Genomic DNA, 20,413 nt, shown 5'->3' with positions numbered 1-20,413 from the left:
TCCAGAGGATCCAATGCCCTCTTCTTAACTCTGCGCGTGCACTTACATATGTACAGGCAAAACACTCATACACATAAAATAAAAATATTAAGCCAGGCGTGGTGGTCCCAGTACTGGGGAGGCAGAGTTCAAGGCCAGCCTGGTCTACATAGTAAGTTCCAGGACAGTTGGGGCTACACAAAAAATAAAAAATAAAAAAAAAATTTAAGGTACAGTAGCAAAATGAATTATTATAAAACTGGTAAAAGTAGCTTACTGGCCCTGCAGTCAGCTTCAGGTAAGTTAAGTCAAATGGGAGGTGGCCAATTCCTTTTTTATGAGACAGGGTCTTATGTAGAGGGTGACTTTTCTTATCCTCCTGCCTCTACCACTAATGTGCTCAGATTATACAGGTACAAAATACTATTCAGGGTTTGTGGGATGCTGGGGAGCAGATCTAGGGCTTCATGCATGCAAGGCAGCACTCCACCAACTGAGGTACACCCCTAACTCTCAATACTTTTCCTTGATAGAAATTTAGTTGAAATCTTAGAAGATTAACATCAAAGTATTTAGAAGATTAGTGAAGTTCTTACTTTATTTTCCAACACTAAACATTTTTCATAGCTCAAGCAATATTACACTAAGTGCATCAGCCTGTTTGAAAGATATTAGCTAATATTATTTATGAGACCTGCCTTCCAGTTAGATCAAAGTTTATACTGAAATTACCTCAAAGCAAAGATTATCCTAAACTGTCCAAAACACCTGAGATTTTTAAAAAGAAGTCTTACCGTCTCCCTGGAGACCGGCTCCTCCTGTGCCTTGGGGGAGGAGGCATCCGCCTTGGTGGTGTTCTTCTTCGAGGAGATGGTCGCCTTCTTGGGCTTGGTCGTCTTCTAGGTGAGTATGATCTGCCATGACAAACAGAATTAGGCCCTGAATAAACCAAGAACAATGAATTCCTCGATATTTTCTAATTGCCACAATTCAAAAAAGTTTCAGGGGGCCACTATTTTCCATTGATGCTACATAGAAAGGAAATGTGCCCTCTATGCAAATATAGAATAACACTTGTATATTTTCTTTTTTAAATTTAGTTTTATATTTTTATGTGTATCCGTTTTGCTTGCATGTATGTAAGTGCACGTGTGTCATGCAAAGCCCACAGAAGCCAGAAGAAAGTATTAGATCCCCTGAAATTGAAGTTAATGGATGACTGTTAGCCGCCACATGGGTTCTGGGAATTGAACATGGGTCCTCTGGAAGGACAGCCGGTGTTCTTAACCATTGAGCCATCGCCCCAGCCCCAGTACTGAACAAAAGTTTTCTATGATATTATCTGTACCATTTTACCTTGGAAAACAGGACATGACATAAAACCTAAATCTTTAGGCCACAACACACCTTGATCGGGATCTGTGTCGCCGTCTTGGTCTGTTATGAGAAGGAGATCGAGATCGTGTTCGTGATCTTGACTTGGAACGTGACCGAGATCTTGGTCGAGTCTTTTCCTTTTCCTTTTTAGAATTTTTTTCCGGAGAAGGTTCTTTAGGTTCTGGTACAGGTTCAGGCTTAGGAGCTTTCAAGATGTCGCTGTGAAAATAAAGCTTATTTTCACTCTTCTACTCAGAATCCTAAATCAATACATATGATATAAAGACATCAATTTCTATTTTAAATGTTCAAGGGGCTGAAGAGATGGCTTAGTGGTTAAGAGCACTGGCTGCTCTTGCAGACGACCTGGGCTCAGTTCTCAGCACCCACAGGGCAGGTAACTCCAGTTCCAGGGTTCAGACACCCTCTTTCAGCCTCTGTGGGCACTGCACACACATGGTGCACTTACATACATACAGGGAAAACACGTATATACATTTAAAAAAAAAAAAAAAAAAAAAAGAGTTTGCTGGGCGTGGTGGCACATGCCTTTAATGCCAGCACTTGAGAGGCAGAAGCAGGTGGATCTCTGAGTTCCAGGCCAGCAAGGCCTACAGGGAGACCCTGTCTCAAAAACACAAAAAAGAAAGTTTAAAATGGCTGTTTGGTAAAGCACCTGTGGTACAAGTCTGATAACCTCAGCTTGATCCACGTCAAGTTGTTCTGACAGTGCACCCACGTACAGATCACAAACACACTTAATAAATTAAAAAATACATGACTAAAAAGTCAATTTAAAAAAATAAAAGTTGTTCATGTGTGGTGGCGCACATCTTTAATCCCAGCACTCAAAAGGCAGAGGCAAGCGGATCTCTGTGAGTTCAAGGCCAACCTGGTCTACACAGTGAGTTCCAGGCCAGGTGGGGCTATAAGGAGACCCCTGTCTCAAAGACACCCACCCGCCCTCCCTGACAAAAAAGTTCTCAAAATCTGCAAAGATCCCCCTGGCCTCAAAATAGAGGTACATATCAGTGGAATGAATCCACTGAGTAACAATTTATAACCATGTTTCTTTTTTTTTGAGTGCTGGGACCAAAGATGTGCACCACCACCCCAGCCTATAACCATGTTTCTTAAATACAAAGTGTAACATGGGGTCTGGGGCAACTGTGCTATCTGGGCCCTACCGCCATGTCTAAGCAGAACTATTCTTTTGTGGACACCACCCTGCTAGGGCAGTTCAAGGTCCAGTAGGCCTGAGAGAACTGAGCCATGGCACATTCACTGAGTGAGAAGCCTTTGAAAAGACTAAGTAGCTACTTTTTCAAGGGTGCTAGAGCCAAGGCCTGCAGAGGTGAGGGCTGGGCTAATGTCCACATGTTAGAGTCCCCGAAGCCTGGTCTGATGGGGGCCCTTGGAGCTTTAGGGAGTCAGATGTTGCATGGACCTGATGGCCCATGCCATGAGCCGAGCCAGGGCAGCATTGACTGTCTGCTTGTCATGTGTGTCATCTGTAAATGGGAAGGCAGTCTGCAGCCAGAGCTGGAACTGTGCGAGTAAGCCTTGTGTGCCTTCTGGATTACTCTCCTACCCTGAGTGGCAGGTGTGCTATGATGGAAGCCTGAGGCAACCATGGACAGCACAAGATGTTTACACTCAAGAGAGACGAAGTGGTTTTCATGTTATATTTTGAACCCCAGTAATAGAAACAATTTTTTTCTTTGTCTTTTTGAAACAGGGTCTCCCTATAGCCCCAGCTGGCCTAGAACTCACTATGTAGACCAGGCTGGCTTTGAACTCACAGAGATCCACCTGCCTCTGCCTCCCAAGTGCTGGGACTACAGGCATGCACCACCATGACCGGCAAATCTTTTTTTATTTGGAAAAAAATACAAAGTTGGTTGGGGTTGTAACTCAGTGGTAAAGCACTTACCTAGTGTGCCAGCTCTGGACTATAGCCCCTAGACTACAAACAGAAAAGAACAAAGGAAAAATTGTCCACAATATATTGGGGTAAGGAAGTGGGGAAATCAAGTTACAACATATAAAATTTCCGAAAAAAAATATAACTAAGAGACAAGTAGTCACCTCTGAGGCATTTTCTGATATTGCAGACAATTCCAGTTTCATTTCTACAAGATAACTTTTTTAAAAAACTTGGGGCTGCCGGGCATGGTGGCACACCTTGTGGCTGGAGAGACAGCTCAATGGTTAAGTGCTTTTGCAGAGGACCTGGGTTCTATTCCTAGCACCCACATGGTGGCTAACAACTGTAACTCCAGTTTCAGGGGATCCAACACTCTCTTCTGACCTCTGTGGGCATTGTATGACATGGGTGCACTTACATACATGGAGGCAATACACTCATACACGTTAAAAAAAAAAGAAGTCAAAATGGAAAGTAATCAAAGTAGTGATGCACATCTGCAGACACCAGTCCTCTAAATCAGCTTCTGGAACTTGCCTGGTGGAGGTAGCCTCCTGTACCGATGAGTCTTTCATTTTCACTGAAGGTTCTGGGAGCTCTGGAGTCTTTTCCTTCTTTTCTGGGGCAGGGGAAGGACTCCGGCTCTTGGTTCTGTGACGGGGAGATCGAGAATGACTGCGCTTTCTCTCTCTCCTGACAGGGGAAGATCGTCTTCTAGGGGAAGGAGATCTGGATTTGCGTCTAGGATGAAAGCAATTTTTTCAGGTTTTTGAACAATGGTTTGGAGGAGAGGGCAAAAGGGAGAAGCAAGGATTCATCTTTTAAGTTACCCACTGTTGTTTGTATCTGAGAAGTTTCATATGGATACAAGATATCGCATTTCATCTACTCGGTAAGGAAAAGGCCAAGAGAAAACTAGAAGGACAAGCACATGAAAGATAACAGCCTCAAACATATCTGCTAGGAGAAAAGCACCAGCTGGCAACTGGCGCTGGTTCTTAACCATTTCCAGTATCATTCAAAGACCAACTTCTCAAGAGAAAAAGACACTTCGAAATAAAGCAACGATACTCCTTAACAATGTTATCAATCCAACCGAAATACAGCATTTAGGTACAGACAGCCCTCACCAGAGTTGATCAGGCAGAAAAATGACTGGCAATGCAAGCGATATGCTCTTCACAAGAAAACCACCAGCCTTGCAAAAGATGACTTCTGGGGGGAAAATGAACGCCCCCTTCTTCCCTTTTAGTTGTAGGGTATCTAACTTGAAGGAGTGTTTTCTCTTCAAATTATTTACAATAAAAGCAGCAGACTTAATTCAGCAAAAGTCATTATCAATGGGATGGCTTATGCTTAACTTCAGAAGTACTGCTTCATAAGGTTTTAGTAGTCAGCAGGAGCCAAAGAACAAAGAAATTACCTCTTCTTCCCTTTACTAATTCCCACAGTTTATCTAAGAAAAATCCTAAAAATGAAAAGCCTAATGGAATTCTCACCTTTCACCACAAATATAGTAGAAGCTGAAGCGTGGATTTAAAAATGTGAACCTAACAATAGTCTCATTGGAAGAAAGAAGAAAACAAATAAATGATCTGAAGTTGGGGTTCAGTACAACCATCTAAGAAAAGCAGAACAAGGAGTTAGGTAGTATACGAGCGGCCAACGAGCAGATTTTAATAAAAAGGAAAAGAAAACAGCTAGGAAGGATACAAAAAAAAAAAAAAATCAATTAAACACTATTTTGATAAAGCAGTATGAGGTTAGATTTCTATTTAAGAAAATATTAACTTACTAAAATCTTAAGAGACGATCATTTTACTCAAATGATCCATCTTAAATGAAACATAAGATTTGTTTTTTGAGGCACATCATAGTGCTGCTGGGGCTGCCTAGATTGCCTCAACCTCTGAGCAGCTGGGCTACAAGCATGTGCCACAATGCCCAGCAGCATAACAGATCTCTTCAGCCCAGAGGCAAACAATAGCTCAACCCTAACAACTGCCAGATGGAAGAAATTCTCCGGAAATGTTCCCAAATTGCTCTAAATCTGGAAGCTTCTACCAGAACTCCTTAAGCCCCCAAGCACCCACGAAGCACTGTGCAGGCATCCGTCATGCCATACCTTCTGGGGCTGCGAGAGCGCTCCCTTTTCTCTCGGCTGCTTTCTTTCTCTTCCTTATCCCTCTTATCTTTGTCTTCATCTTGCTTTTTCAGAGACGCCAATTTTTCTTGTTCAATCTGCAAGGTCAGGTTTTTGAAAGCACCCACAGTGAACATCTGAGAAGAACATGGGGACCTGCAGACTATCCTGCAGACTTTGTGTCTGATACACACTAATGCTGTAACTACAATTCCACCAGCCTTGGCTTTTCAGATGTGTTGCTGTTTTCAGTTTAACTCTCAAAAAGCATTTGTGTCCCTTACTCTCTTGGGGTTTTACAATCACTGTGCATCCTTTTAAGACACAAGCTCAAGTTTCTTTTAAGCGGAATGCACTTATAGTTTAAGAATTGGGGGGAAAAAAATTATACTCAGTTTCAGAGAGGCCAGTCTCTAGAAAAACAACAATCTAACCTTTGATTCTGAAGGAATGGTGAACCACAAGTAAATGTATAAACATATTACAGCAAATCCTGAGCCCAGCCAGATCACATGGAAGTGAAGGTGTCTCAAAGGAAAACAAAGGAGCAGTAACCCTTAAGGTAAACCAGCACTCTGGATACTATATTCTTAGATCAAAATTCAAAAAATGTATTACTTGTCTCTGCTTTATTTCTTCTTTCTTCAACTCCAGGAAAGCAGAAGGGATCCCCGCGATGTTCTCCTGTGCACTTAACAGCAGGGGCCACAGTTCTCCCATAAATTCTCTAGCATTTTTTCCATTCAAAAACCCAGTCAGGTTGATTTGCATCATTTTGGAGTCTGGATTCTGCAAAAAGACATGACAGGAAGAAAAACAGGTTACTTCAAAACCAACCAATCAATTAACAACTCATTTAAATTAGTACTTTTAAAGTCTACCATAAGGGGCTTAGATACATACATACTCCTCACTATTTAAAAAAGTTTTCCCTAATAGCTTCTTGGTAATGTCATCTCTAGATTATCAAATTCTCTCTCACTATACCAAAAGCATCCGAGCAGCTTATTAATCCTTTGTGGATTTCCTAAGTAGCTTTGGACTGTATGGCTGTTAGTGGGCCTTACATTTATCAACTTTATAAACAATCATAGAACATCTACAAATTCTTGCATTTACTAACGAGTATTTGCTTGGCTGGAAAACTTCCCCCAACAAGAAATTGAAAACGTACATAAACTGTTAACACTGCAGATAACTTTCTATAAAATATCTAGTGCTCAGTTATAAAAACTAACAAGTTATGCATGCACTCTGTACTTTGAAGACTAAGCTGAAAATCTGAATACTACAGATGGAAAACCTATTATTAATAATGCCACAAATTCAACTGTCCACAAAGGGCTAAGAGGGCAAGAGTTCTAAAAAATATCAGGTTTTTAAACACTAGATCTGTTGGTCAAGCAACAAGGTCCGTATAACAAGCACAGCTCAACAGCACAAAGCAAGTACAGATTCCAGGTGTCTTCAGTTTCTTCTCGGAACCTTGGGGCTTTGGAATCGCCAAGTCCCCTGTAGAGAAAGATGTTCCCTTGGCTTGCTTCCGACTCCCTACTGCAACTCAACCACCTTGAGTTTAATGTTATATCATTTATCTAAATTGCAAAAGACGAACAAGCAATAATGAGTACACAACCACAAAAAAGGAAAGATTGTTTCAAAAGTTCTAAACGTTAATCTCATGCTCACTACAGGGGAATACTACCAGATATTTAGGCTTTAAAAGTGTATGAAAATTTAAATCAGTAAAGCATTTCTTCAATAAAATCTACCGTACATCATTTTAAAAACATTCTCCCAGGTTTCTGGTTTTCTAAATGAAATATTATACTCTATAAAAGCGCTCTTACAATTAGTCTTTAAAAACATTCAAAGCAAATTACCAAATTGTTTTAAAAAGTGAAATACCTTATCAGTTGGAATGATAACTGTTCTGTCAAAATTCAAGCGTGAACTCTTTGGGAAAAGGATTAATGTAAAAGTAAATTCACATAGGTATATTTACCAAATGGTCATATGGTACATCTTAACTATCCTTTGGGATGCTATGGCAAAATAGCAAACCATCTTATAATAGAATGTTTTTAAACATCAGTTGTATCATCTCATATTATTTCATATATGAAGACAGGAACAATTATATTAACTGGTTTCAACAGCATTGCCAATTATTTGCCTGAAATTTAACTACAATGTAAACAAAATCCCTGTGCCTAAACTCTAACTGGTAACCAGCTGACTACAGCTACAACTAAAGGCTAGCTCTTTTAAAAACAATATCCAGTCAAATCAGAATTGCCCCTCATGCTTCAAATAAATGTTCATCTCATAATGCTACTTTAAAGAGCAGTATACAGCTTTACCAATTGCTCTTGTGTTTTGTTGTTGTTGTTGATGTTTGGCCACTTTACACAACTCACCTCCAAACACACACTGCATCATCAAGGGAGTTGGGTCAGAGCGACATTGGGACACTCACTCTGCTGTGACCTAATAAGGTGATGGTGCTATACTTCAGACGCAAGGAATAACTTCCATTTTGGTTCAGGCCTTTTAAATCATAAATCACATTATCATTAGAAAATTGCTGTCAAAGTAACTTAACATGTAACAGCAAAATCACAAACAGTAAGTTTGATTTTTCACCTGTGTAGCTTTCAAAACTATGCACCTTCACTAAACTTCCAGCCTTAACAGTTGTTTACAAAGTGAATTCTTTTCACAACAAACATTGTAAAATAATCCTTCTATATTTGTATTCCATAGAAAAAACTCAGTTTCCATAGATTCACAAATCATGTCACATATTCAGAAATAAGAGCCGTCTGTATATTAGTACCTTCACTTCCAGCTGGTTGAATATAAACTCAATCACAACATCATCTTCAAATCCAAGGATTTCAGTGACTCGTTTTGTTATCCAAGGCTTTATAACCTCCAAATTTACTTTGCTCATGTCCACCTGACGAAACATGCAAATGATTTAAGCACAATTTCACAGCACTAAAAGAACCTGAATTAATTTTACCTAAAAATGTTTCACTTAGTTAATGAACTTGTAAAAACTTATATGCTCACTCATCGCACAAAATTTACAGTTTAGCCCCCCTAATCCTAAAACGTGACAATCAAAAGTGCTATAAAAAGGTAAAAATAATGTTATTCAGAAGAATACCTTTTTTTCTAGGCATTCTGCAAATTTCAGCTGCTTCAGTAGTTTCTTCTGTTTGTTGCTGAACCGATTATCCTGTTCTGCACTTGTTCCCTGAAGGAAGACAGACACGTCTTAAAGTGCACAAAGTGAAACTTTTTTCTTTTCAACTTACAAAAACTACATTCAAGGGCTGGAGAGATGGCTCAGTGGTTAAGAACACTGAATGTTCTTGAAGACCCGGGTTCGAATCCCTGCACCCACATGGCAGCTAACAACTGTTCACTAACTCCGATTCCAGGAGATCCAACAGCCTCTTCTGTCTTAAGCAGGCACTGCATGACATAGGTGTACTTACCTACATGCAGGCAATACACACACACACAAAAATATAAAAATAATATTTAAAAAAACCATTCATTCATTCATTCATTCATTCGTGTGTGCGTGTAGAGTCAGGGGACAACTTCTGAGAACTGGTTCTCTCCTTCTACCATATGGGTCCCAAAGATCGAACTAAGCCTTGGCAGCAGGTGCCTTTACCTGATGAGCTATCTCAATGGTCCTTTTTTTGTTTTTTAAAGAGTCTCATTTTTTAGTCCAGGCTGGCCTCAAACTCAAAGCAATCCTCCCATCTCAGCCTCCCAAATGGTGTCTTGAGTTACCTACCACAGTGGGCTTCAAAGTTAAATTCTTTAATTGCAAATGACAGTTGTGACCCTTACAGCCAAAATACAGTAATCAAATAAATAGAAATATCATAATTAACGTTCAAAGATATAAGATGTAAATCTTTTCCTGAATGCGGCTGACACATGAACTTTGGCTTTATATTGTGACAGGGTCTCACTATGTAGCCCTAGCTGGCCTGAAAATTGCCCTGTAGACCAGGCTGGCCTTGAACTCACAGAGATCTACCTGCCTCTGCCTCCAGAATGCTGGGATTAAAAGGCGTGTGCCATCACACCCAGCCTAACTTTAAATATAAATCAAACACTGTATAGCAATATACAGAACAAAGCTAATACCTTCCCCATAATCAATGTTAAGTTTGATTTGTATGTTTATATACTATGTGTAAGGCTTCTGTTTACATGAGAAGACACTGAAATAGTTGAAGTTTCCTTCTCCCCTGCAAAATTATAGTGGTACTGATTATAAGTACACACTAGAAACTGTTTTAGTTTGTCACAACTTAAAAAACGTGAACAGGCAGAGGCAGTTCCAGACCAGCTAGGACAATATAGTGAAATTCACAGAGGCACAGGCAGGTAGATGTCAGTTTTAGGCCTGCCTGGTGGTCTACACAGTGAATTTGAGGCCAGCTAGGGCTACATAGTGAGACCTGTGTCCAAAGAAATAAAACCAGAAATTCAAGGCCATTCCAAGACACATGAAACCCTGTCCCCCTGCCAACCCCCCCCCCACAAAAACCCATGAAGATCGCTCAGCAGGTAGCAGGTTAAAGGTACTTATGGCCACACCTGATGACTGGAGTTCAAATCTCCCAACCCACACGGTAGAAGGATAGAGCCAACTCCCTCAAGTTCCCTTATGATTTGCACAAGCCTGTGCACCTCACCTCCACCAATAAATAAGTGCTGGGGGGGGGTGTTGGGCACAGTGGCACACACCTATAATCCAATCATTTGGGAAGTAGAGGAAGACCAGGAGGTTCGAGCTATATGCTGAGTTTGGGGTCACCCTAGACTACAATGAGAAATGAATCTGGAGCCAGGTACGGTGGCACATGTGTAATTCCAGCATTTGAGTAGGTAAGAGAGAATTAGGAGTTCAAACCAGCCTTGGCCACACAGTAAACTTGATGGCAGGCTAGACCAGGGTCAAAAATCAAGCCAAACAAAAACCACACAAAACCAGAAACCAAACCAAACTTCAGCAAAGAAGTCTGAAAATGCGCTTACAACTTCTTCATTAAGAACATGAAGTAATCACCAGCGTCTTTACCAATCTTACTAGCTCAATTAAATATGGAACTAACCGGCTGTATGATTTGAAATCTACTGATAGTTTGCCGGGCTAGCTGTTGTCTCCTGGAAAGTGATCAAAAAAATATTTGTTTGGCCTGATATAGCTCAGTGGCAGAGCATTTGGCTAGCAAGTACAAGACCCTGGGTACAATCCCCAGCACTGCAAAAACAGACACAGAAAAAAAAACTGGGGTAGGCCGGGTGTGGTAATAGGTAGCACAGGCCTTTAATCCTAGCACTTGGGAGGCAGAGGCAGGCAGATCTTTGTAAGTTCAAGGCCAGCCTGGTTAACATAGTGAGTTCTAGGTTGGCTGGGGCTATAGGGAGACACTGTTTCAAAAAGACCAAAAATAAATAAATAAAATTGAGGACAGTAAAAGGCCTTTTTCAAGAGTCTCAGCTTTGCCACTACTTAGCCATGTGTTCTCAGAGTAAGTAACCTATCTCTGAGGATGTTTCTCATGTGTAAAAATAGGGGCAATGAAGCAAAAATATAAAAAAGATAAATGCCTGTGGGTGATAAGGTATGCCAATTATCCTAATTTGATCATATTATACAGATGTGCTAAAATGCTACTATGTACTCCATAGACATTACTATACGTCAGCTAAGAAAAAATTTAAACTGCCAGGCCTTAATCCCAGCATCCAGGAGGGGAGGCAGAGGCAGGGGGATCTCAATGAGACTGAGGCCAGCTTGGGCTTCACTTTCTGGGATTATAGGGAGACACTGTTTTAAAAAAGACAAAAATAAACTTTATACACCCAGGTCCTGGCATATGGCAATACATGCTAGATGCCATCTCTACCTTATAATCAGAATGTTCAGATTCTGGCTGCCCAAGGGTACTACATAATTGGTCTAAAAATCTTTTAACTCAGAGCTCAAGTCTAGTTAACTCCACTCAGCCAGGTGTGTAGCACATGCCTAATTCCTGAACTGGGGCAAGGTCAAGGCAAGAGTCTGAGTTCAAGGCCTGTCTGGGTTAGAGAGTAAGAATCTGTCTCAAAAAAGCCAAAACCAAACATCAACAACAGACTCCTTCACTTAAGGAATTGTAGGCAGTATATGAAAAAGCCAGATTTTTCCCCCTAAATTCTACCCATTTCAAAGGCAAACTTGGTCTGTAAATCATTATATCCTATTTTATTCTTTATTTGATATCCTTTATTAGAAATACTTGACAAAAATGAATGTCCCTTTGTTTTTGAGACAGGGTCTCCCTTAGCCCCAGCTGGCCTGGAACTCACTATGTACACCCACAGAAATCTGCCTGCCTCTGCCTCCCGAGTGCTGGGATTAAAGGCATGAGCCACCATGCATGGCTCAAAGTGTTATTTTTGTGCCGTAAGAAAGTATTCACTATAAAACACTTTGGGGAAAAACAAGCTCATTGGAAATTTACCATTCCATAAGTAATTCTATTGTTTGCATGACCTAAGACCAAATACCTGACTAAGCGATTTAGGTTAAAATACTCGGAATGATGCCTAGCGTGCACTGTCAGATTTTGGAGGGTGCGAATGCTGAGGATGGAACCCAAGGTCTCACTCATATTAAGCAAGCTCTCTACCACTGAGCTACATACCCAGTCACAAGAGGCATCAACCCCCTTGCCTTCCTCTCGTCTAATTTTTCCTTTAAAAACGCACGCAAACTGCCAATTACATGCTCCAGGGAATGTAAAATTAACCTGTATTACAGTTAGTTGGAATTTGGGCTTCGGCCAAACAGTCTCTATACTGTTCGGTTTCTGCATTAAAACTGACAAGCCCTGAAAGGATCATTGCTATTCAACTTTTAATTCTGTACGTGTCCCTTTCCCACCCATTTAAATCTCGACCTGGAGCTACTTTCCTTCAAGAGTGGAATACGGATTCCAATATGAGCCTTAATAAAATGCCAAAACCTGGGCTCGGAGACCAAACTACAAGTTAAACTTTACCCCCCTCGCGCTCCCCGGAGGGTCTGGGCTAGATCCACCCGACCCACAAAACAGAGTCGAAGCGGAGGGGGGGGGGTCAGGCGAAAGGCGGGAAGCGGGGTGGATACCCAGCAACCTGCCTCCAGGCTCGCGCACACACTTGGTCGCACCCCAAAAGCCTCGGAGTCAAACGTTCTAACTACAAATGATCGACGCGAGGAGCTAGCAAATTGGGCGGGAGCGCTCACGAACTCTGACCCCGCGCCTCCACCAAGGCGTAAGACCGGGATTGAAGGACCGTGTCCGAGAGAGCACTCGCTCTCTCCAAGGCAGCCGCTCGGAAGCCCCTCGGCCCCAAACAGCCCTCTCGGGACGTACCCCCAAACCGCACTCCCGGTGCCCGGCTGCCGCCTGCCACCTCGGGCTGCCCTCCGGCCTCTCCCTAGGGACTTCCTCCTTGGCGCTTCACTAGGCCTCAGGACCTCACGGCCGGCACAGCCGCCCGCCCCACAGACTCCGCCAGGCGACCGGCGAGGTTCAACTCCGGCCCATTCCCGCCGCCATTTTCCAGCCACGGCCGCGTCGGGGGGACGATCCGGGAGGAGGAGACTGCGCAGAGGCGCACCGGTCTCCGCCACAGCGCAGGGGGAAGCGTCCGCCGGCACCCAGGCCCCTCGGGATCTCCACGGCCTCCCTCCACAGGCCGACGCGTCCAGAGTTCGGCCCCACCCCGTGGCCTCTTAAAACCAGCCGCTCGCCTCACCCTAGACCCCCGCGCTTCTACTTACGCGGAAGAATCCCGCGTCCATCTTGCAGCCTCGCTCGGAGATCGCTCCCTATCCCAGCATGCACCGCGCCGCCGCGACGGAGGGCGGGACCGGCAAAGGGGAACCCAGCGCCGGGACGCTGTGCGCGCCTCTGCGTTCTGCCCACTTCCTCCCCCTCTGCGGGCGTAAGGCTGCGCCTGCTCAGTCAGACAAGACCCCCCGCCACTCATGCGCACACGCGTCGGGGAGGCGGTCCTTAGCCTCAGGAATACCCAATGGGGGGAGCCGAGCCCGGCTCCCGTAACCAATAAAAAGAGGAGGGAAAGTCCTCCGGTCGCCCCACCCAACAAGTTCTTTTGTAGCGCGTGACCCTCCTGGTTCGCGCTACGAGATTTGATCCTTCCTGCGACTCGTAATGCGGGAGGCCCTTGCACCTTTAGGGAGCCTTGGAGCCTTGCGATGGAAAAAAAGGCTTTTACCTCAGAGTGACGTTGGTGAGGCGGCGTCGTGCGTCAGCGCGCAGACGGCGGCCGCGCCTGTCATTGTAGAAGTTGAGATTTGGGAGGGTTTTACGGAGTTGCCAGTCAGCTAGATAGGTTCGGGAGCTGTAGCGCTTGCGGCGTCCGACTCAGCTGGGTAACCGCGCCACAGGGCAGGAAGACCGGGGCCGCCGGGTGTGGGGCGGGTGTCGGGTTGGAGGATTTGCCTGCAGCGCCTTCTCCATCTGGCCTGGTGCGGCCCCCCTCCTCCCCTTTGCTTTTCCTTCTCTGCGCCTGTCCCATCGGGACATGGGTGTCTTTGCCCCGCAGCTTCAGATGCCGTCAGGGTGCAGGTTGTCACCTGCAGGTCTGCAGTCTCCTTGCTGATTTAAAGCGTTCAGCTTCCCACGTGGACACCGACATGCTCCCCCAGGCTGCTTTCCAGCCGTCCTCGCTTAAGTGCACAGCTCGGCTTTTGTTTGGGGTCGGAGGTGGGGGTACACGCCTCTTCGCATCCTGCTTCCCTTCCCAGCCATCGGGAAACCCACGTGCTACCAACGTGGTCAAGCCAAGCGCCTGCAGTCCTCTCGTCCACCCCCGAAAAGGTTCTCCCCACTGTTAAAAACCAGGGCATCCCTGAAAAGCCTCTACTGGTACCCCATTTTCTTTCTCCAAAGCCAAAGTCTCCCTTTCTTTGTTCACTTGTACCCCAACCGTGCTCAGTGCTTGACCTTCCTGAGCCTGCTCTTGATCTGGTTGTAACTTCTTCCCAGGATCCTCCTCTGCCAGGTAACTTGGCAACCTTCAACCTTCAGATTTTACTCGGCGCTCCGCCCCTTACTCTATTTGTCTCTTCCTAGACCTAAGCGCCTTAAAGTTAGGGCTGCTGCCTTTCCCCCCGACTAGAAAACAGGTTTATTGAATACACTGCAAGGTGCTGTCGTGGGCGGGGTAGTAACAAGACTCCCACTTGCAGCCAAATCGGGCCTTTTGTTCACTGATGAGTCCTAACCACGTGGAACAGTGTGTAGTAGAGGCTCAGTACAATTTGCTGAATGATTGCAGGACGGGCGTGGTGGTACACGCTTTTAATCCCAGCCCTCGAGGGAGAGGCAGGTGGATCTCAGTGAGATGGAGGCCTGCCTGGTTTTCATAGCAAGTTCCAGGCCAGCTCCGGCTGCAGGGAGACCCTTTCTCAAAAAGACCAAAATAAAAATAAAAAATCTGAATGATGAACACTTTGAGCGAGATAAAGAAGGGGAAGAAGAAGGGGCTGGAGTGGTTAAGCACACTGACTACTCTTTTAAAGAACCTGGGTTCGATTCCCAGCACCCACATGGCAGCTGTGAACCGTGCCTAACTCCAGTTCCAGGGGAATCCGAAACCCTCTTCTGAGCTCTGTGGCATTGCAGGACATGGGGGCACTTACCTTCATGCAGGCAATACACTCATATACATTTTTTTTTTTTTTTTTTTTTAAAGGGGGAAGAATAAGCCACTGAGCCAGATGGAGCTGTGATGCCCCACACGCCTCTCTGGCTGTTCTCTACTGCTCTGGTTAGCTATTTCCTTTTCTTTGTAACCGCCTTTCACAGGCTCTTGCTCTTTTGATGGCAGTTCTATTAATGCTGTTTTCCTTTGGATTTTGTCATTGACCTAGTCCCCTGTCTGTCCTATTGATTTCAGTTACCTTTCATAACCCAAAGCTCTGTCTCAGGCACAGGTCTGCAAGGCCCGTACTTGCAGCTTCTATGGCATATTCATTTGTAGATCTTGTATGCACCTTGGACACAACATGTCTCAAACTGAGTTCATCTTCATACACTTGTTCTCGACCTTTTGTTTCTCATTTATAATAAATGATGCCACTTTCCCACTTTCCTCTGGTTAGTCTCTCTCTCTCTCTCTCTCTCTTTTTTTTTTTTTTTTTTTTTTTTTTTGGTCTTTTTGAGACAGGGTCTCCCCGTAGCCCCAGCTGGACTGGAACTCACTATGTAGCCGAGGCTGGCCTTGAACTCACAGAGCTCCCCAGCTTCTGCCTCCCAAGTGCTGGGTTTAAAGGCGTGCACCACCATGCCCAGTGCCCAGTCTCTCTTCTTTACAGTCCCTGACTACTAGATTTGGCCTTCTCATTCTCTTAATACTTAATAGTGGGCTGTGGTGGGGCAAGCCTGTAATCCCAGCATTTGGGAGGCTGAAGCAGGAGGATTCTGAGTATGAGGCCAGCCTGAGTACATAGCAAGACTGTCTCAGAGAGAGAGAGCGGACAGGCTGGGCATGGTGGTGCTCCTTTAATCCCAGCACTCCGAAAGCAGAGGCAGGTGAATCTGTATAAATTCAAGGCCAGCCAGGGCTATAGTGAAATCATCTCAAGAGGAAAAAAAAAAAAAAAAAGCTGAAGAGATAGTTCAATGGCTAAGATCACATACTACTATTGCAGAGGACACAAGTTTGGTTCCCACCACCCCCTTAGGCAGCTCACAACTACCTGTAACTCCAGCTCCTGGGAGATTTTATGCCTTTGGCTTCTGCATGCACATGCACACACACACACATGATTTTTAAAAAATGTTTACTGAATTTTTGAGAATTTCATATATTGTATTTTGATCTTATTCAGACCCCCCCCTCCTTGTCTTCACCCCATCCTTATTACTCCCCACCCTATTTCATGTCCTCTATTATTTTTAAGGCCTATTCAGTCTAATTTGTGCTCCCAAATACCCTTTGGTGTGGGTCCATCCCCTTGAGCCTGGTCAACTTACCCAGTGTCACACCCTTAAATAAAACTTGACTCTCCTTCCAACAGCTATCAGTTGCCAGTAGTCCCTCAGCTAGGGTCAGGGCTTCTTATCTACCTCTCTATGCTGGGAAGTTGTCTGGCTTGAGTTTGCATAGATCTTGTAGATGCTGTCTTAACTGCTGTGAATTCATTTGAGTAACTTGCTAGGAAACAGTTTTCTTGTAGTCATCCACCACCTCTGTCTCTGAAAATCTTTCCATCCCTTTCTCCCACAATGATCCCTGAGCCTTGGTAGGAGAGAGTGTGATGTAGGTGTCCCGTTCAGAGCTAAGCACTCTGCAATCTCTTACTCTACATGTTGACCAGTTGTGGATCTCTTTGTGTTTTGTTTCTTCTGTTTTTTGAGACAGAGTTTCCTTGTAGCCCCAGCTGCCCCTGTAGTCCCTATGTAGACCAGGCTGGCCTCTATGTCACAGAGATCCACCTACCTGAGTGCTAGAATTAAAGGCGGGCACCACCACACCCAGCCGTGGGTCTCTGTTAATTACCATCTGCTGCAAGAAGAAATTTCTCTGGTGAGAGTTGAAAGCTGCATCAATCTATGGGTATAATAATTAGAAGTTGATTTAATATATCCATTTAACAGAATAATCGTAGTAGCCTCTCCCCATGGCCTGTGGCCTGTGCAGCCACAGGTTCCTAGGCCTAATAGCTGCACCAGGGTGCCATCTTGTGAATCAGACCTTAAATCCAATCAGAAACTGGTCAGTTACTCACATAACATTCATGCCATGATTACACTAGAGGGCATATCTTACCAGGCCAATTGTTACTGTAGCTCACAGGGTTCCCAGCTGGACAAGGTTGATAATGACTTTCCTAGTAGCTTGCATAGCATCTTCCAGCACTGTGAAAGCTAGTCAGTAGAGATGAGGCTTTGAAGTAGTACCAGCATGATTTCTCCTTGTTTGTTCTACAGCTTATGTATGTAGTGTCTTCAGCACTAGGAAAAACAAATTTTGGGGGGAGGTAGGAGGCTTTATTCTTTTGGCAGATCTTCTCAGTCATTATAGATATTGCTGCACTGTTAGTAAAAAATATATGCTTCTCTGTAAAGCATCTAAAAAAAAAATTCCAAGGATGAGATGGCTGAGGTCTCAGCTCAAGAATCTCCAGATATATTGTTGTCCATTCCCTGACTTTCCACATTATTTCTTGGTTGTTTTCCAGATCAATGCCATTCTTTGTTTATGAGCTTCTGCGTACAAACCTTTTTGTAGGGTTGGATTTCTTCAGCGCCAAATCCTGGAATCCACATATTCCACTGGTGCTGTAGATGCAACTGGACATCTTTCACCTCCAGGGTGCTGGACTTGCGATGCCAAGCGAGCTGGAAGGCTGCTGTCCCCACACTCTCAAAATCATCAGCAATCTGCAGCAGCATCTCCTCCACATTGTCATCCAACTGCTCGTTAGGGTCCACTTCTCTTATTAAAAGTCCTATCATTTCTTCTTGGTCAATACCTGATTATTTTCAGGGCTCAGGCAACTGCCTGTCACAGGAGTGTGCATCTTTACCACAGTAGTGCTATTGGTCATGGAGCCTTGTGGTGGTGTGCTGGCTGGCTCTGGTTTTATAGATGAGAAATTGGAGAGGTTGATTAGGGCTGAGGGGCCAAACTGGTTCATAAAATGCCAAGCTTTGGACTTTAGCTCATAGAGCTTATCAAGATCCTTGTATTAGTTTGTTTCTCCATTGCTGTGACAAAGCACTCTGACCAATACCAACTTGGGGAGGAAAGGGTTTATTTAGCTTCTCCCAGGTCACAGTTCATCTGGGAGCCCAAGGTAGGAACTTAGGGCAGGAACCTGGAGGCAGGAGCTGGAGCACAGGCCATGGAGGATCACTGCTTACTGGCTTGCTCCCCTGGCCCCTGCTCAGCCTGCTTTCTTATGTAACACGGGCCCACCTGCCCAGGGGTGGCACCACCCACAGTGAGCTGGACCCTCCCACATCACTCAACAATGAAGAAAGTGCCCCATGAACATGGCCATAGGCCAGTCCAATGAAGGCAACTCCCCAATTGAGGCTCCCTCAACCCAGGTGTGTCAAGTCAACACTAAAGCTATCCAGCACAATCCTGTTTCCTCTTGGAGCTGTGATGATCAAGGCCAATCAAAGGCAGCAGCATCTGTCTCCCCATGATATGCGGAGACTGCCCCAGTGAAGCTAACAGCTGGGTAGGAGTACAACCCAGAGAGAGCTTCCCTAGCATACATGAGGAACCCGTCCCTTGCACTCAGAAAAGAAAGTAACAAAGAAAAACTAGTTAATATTTTGTGTATCTGGCAAATTCTAGCCCCCTTGCACCTTTAATACTGGCTTTTTGGATTATTATTTGGAGCTATGTAACAACCTGTTTTTCCTGCCTTCAGGGTTGGTGTCTTACACAATGGGATTTTCTAAGATGATTGTTTAGCTTCTGCCGTCTCTCAATTTAAAACCCTCCAGTGACTATTGTCTTCCTGTTAAAACCCAAAGTACTTACTGGGATAAAGCCCTTTATGATTTGGTTATTGCTCCCTCCTCCATATTTACTACATGGGCGAGTTCTTCCTCTTCCCACACCTCAGAACTTTGCACAGGCTATGCAACACTTCCACTGAGCTCTAGCCCTAGCTACGTCCATTCTTTTAAGCTGAAGCTGTATACTAAACCACAGATACTTGTTGATTATGAACAAGTTAGGCTTGAAATGGCAGCTTTTTAGCCTGTAAGTCTATAGGCCTACAGTGACTAAGAAGTAAATATTTTTTCATTCGATAAACTTTTCCTGACCATCCTTCCAAAATTAGCAGATACCTTCTGCATAGCATTTTGCATTTACCTGACACTTAACTTATTTTGTTTATATATTTACTGTCTTCCCAGTTTGTTTGTTTTTCTCCTCCTTCTCTCCAGTATTAGGGATTGAACTCAGGGCCTTGGATATGGCAGGCAAGCACTCTACCACCAATCTGCATCCTCAGCTCTGCCCCCCCCCCCCGCCTTAAATCTTTTTGATACAGTATCTCCTGTATCCCCAGCTGGCCTAGAACTTGCTATGTAGACCAGGCTGGGCTTGAAGTCACAGCAATCCACCTGCCTCCCTCACCCCCCTTTTTAATATATATATATATATATATTTTAAGCTGTGATGCATTCCTTCAATCCCAGCACTGGGGAGGCAGAGGCAGGCTGATCTCAGTGAGTTTGAGATCACCCTTGTCTACGTAGAGAGTTTCAGGCCAAATGTAAAATCAGTCTGACCTTGAATTGTTACCCAGGCTGGCCTGGAATGTACAGGGAACACAGAGCAGCACCTTAACTTTTTGAGCAATTGTAATAGAGTGATTGTCAGGTGTGTGTTGGGCTCTGGGTTTGATCCCCAATAGTAAGAGAAAAACAAAAAGTTTGGATGACCAAGTTGCTTACACCTGGCATTGTAGTACAGGAGTAAGAGTTTTCCAAGACCAGATGCTCCTGTGGTCACTGCATGTTGTTCATGCTGGTAGGTGCCTTATGTTCCTCAGCTCCTCATGGCTGTCTCTCTTTTTATTTCATTGTCAATGATGATTGTTTAACAGTTTTGTGTATTCCTTTTCCAGTCTTGTTTGGTTTGAGACAAAGTCTTCCTGTAGCCCCATCTGGCCTTGAACTCCCTATGTAGACCAGGCTGTCCTCCACCTTACAGAGATCTGCCTGTCTCTGCCTACCAAGTGCTTGGATTAAAGGTGTGCACCACCATACCTGGCCTGCTTTTCCAGTCTTTAAATAATCAGAGTCACTCAGGTTAACTATGTCAAAGTTAGAAATCTCTTGCCAATAAGTGAAAATAAAAGCTTGGTTGAAGTAATTGTTACTATGCAAAACTGTCACGTTGTAAGATTT

General features: G+C 44.2%; 1 protein-coding gene and 1 pseudogene across 9 annotated transcripts in view; both read right to left on the bottom strand.

The window, feature by feature from the left end:
• Srrm1 (serine and arginine repetitive matrix 1) overlaps window positions 1–13,432 on the bottom strand; it is a 38,137-nt gene extending 24,705 nt beyond the window's left edge. For 4 of the 9 annotated variants that reach the window (XM_008822286.3, XM_029558222.1, XM_008822288.3 and 1 more), the window contains exons 1-8: window positions 13,282–13,431; window positions 8,602–8,691; window positions 8,266–8,388; window positions 6,045–6,215; window positions 5,409–5,524; window positions 3,821–4,024; window positions 1,387–1,575; window positions 774–893 (exon numbers count right to left, since the gene is read on the bottom strand). In XM_008822286.3, the coding sequence (XP_008820508.1) occupies window positions 774–893; window positions 1,387–1,575; window positions 3,821–4,024; window positions 5,409–5,524; window positions 6,045–6,215; window positions 8,266–8,388; window positions 8,602–8,691; window positions 13,282–13,302 (1,034 nt within the window). In that variant the 5' untranslated portion in view covers window positions 13,303–13,431. Of the gene's footprint in view, window positions 1–773; window positions 894–1,386; window positions 1,576–3,820; window positions 4,025–5,408; window positions 5,525–6,044; window positions 6,216–7,846; window positions 7,977–8,265; window positions 8,389–8,601; window positions 8,692–12,871; window positions 13,073–13,281 lie in introns of those variants that run through there. The other 5 variants (XM_029558224.1, XM_029558223.1, XM_008822289.3 and 2 more) reach the window with 5 other exon arrangements.
• Window positions 13,433–17,690: 4,258 nt separating this feature from the next.
• On the bottom strand, window positions 17,691–18,171 carry LOC103725054 (annotated as a pseudogene).
• Between the last annotated feature and the right edge of the window lie 2,242 nt (window positions 18,172–20,413).

This window comes from Nannospalax galili, unplaced genomic scaffold (assembly GCF_000622305.1).
Source record: "Nannospalax galili isolate Female #2095 unplaced genomic scaffold, S.galili_v1.0 scaffold1428, whole genome shotgun sequence".
Lineage (NCBI taxonomy): Eukaryota > Metazoa > Chordata > Mammalia > Rodentia > Spalacidae > Nannospalax > Nannospalax galili.
Note: the sequence above shows the minus strand (reverse complement) of the source record. Positions and strands in the feature narration are given on the sequence as shown.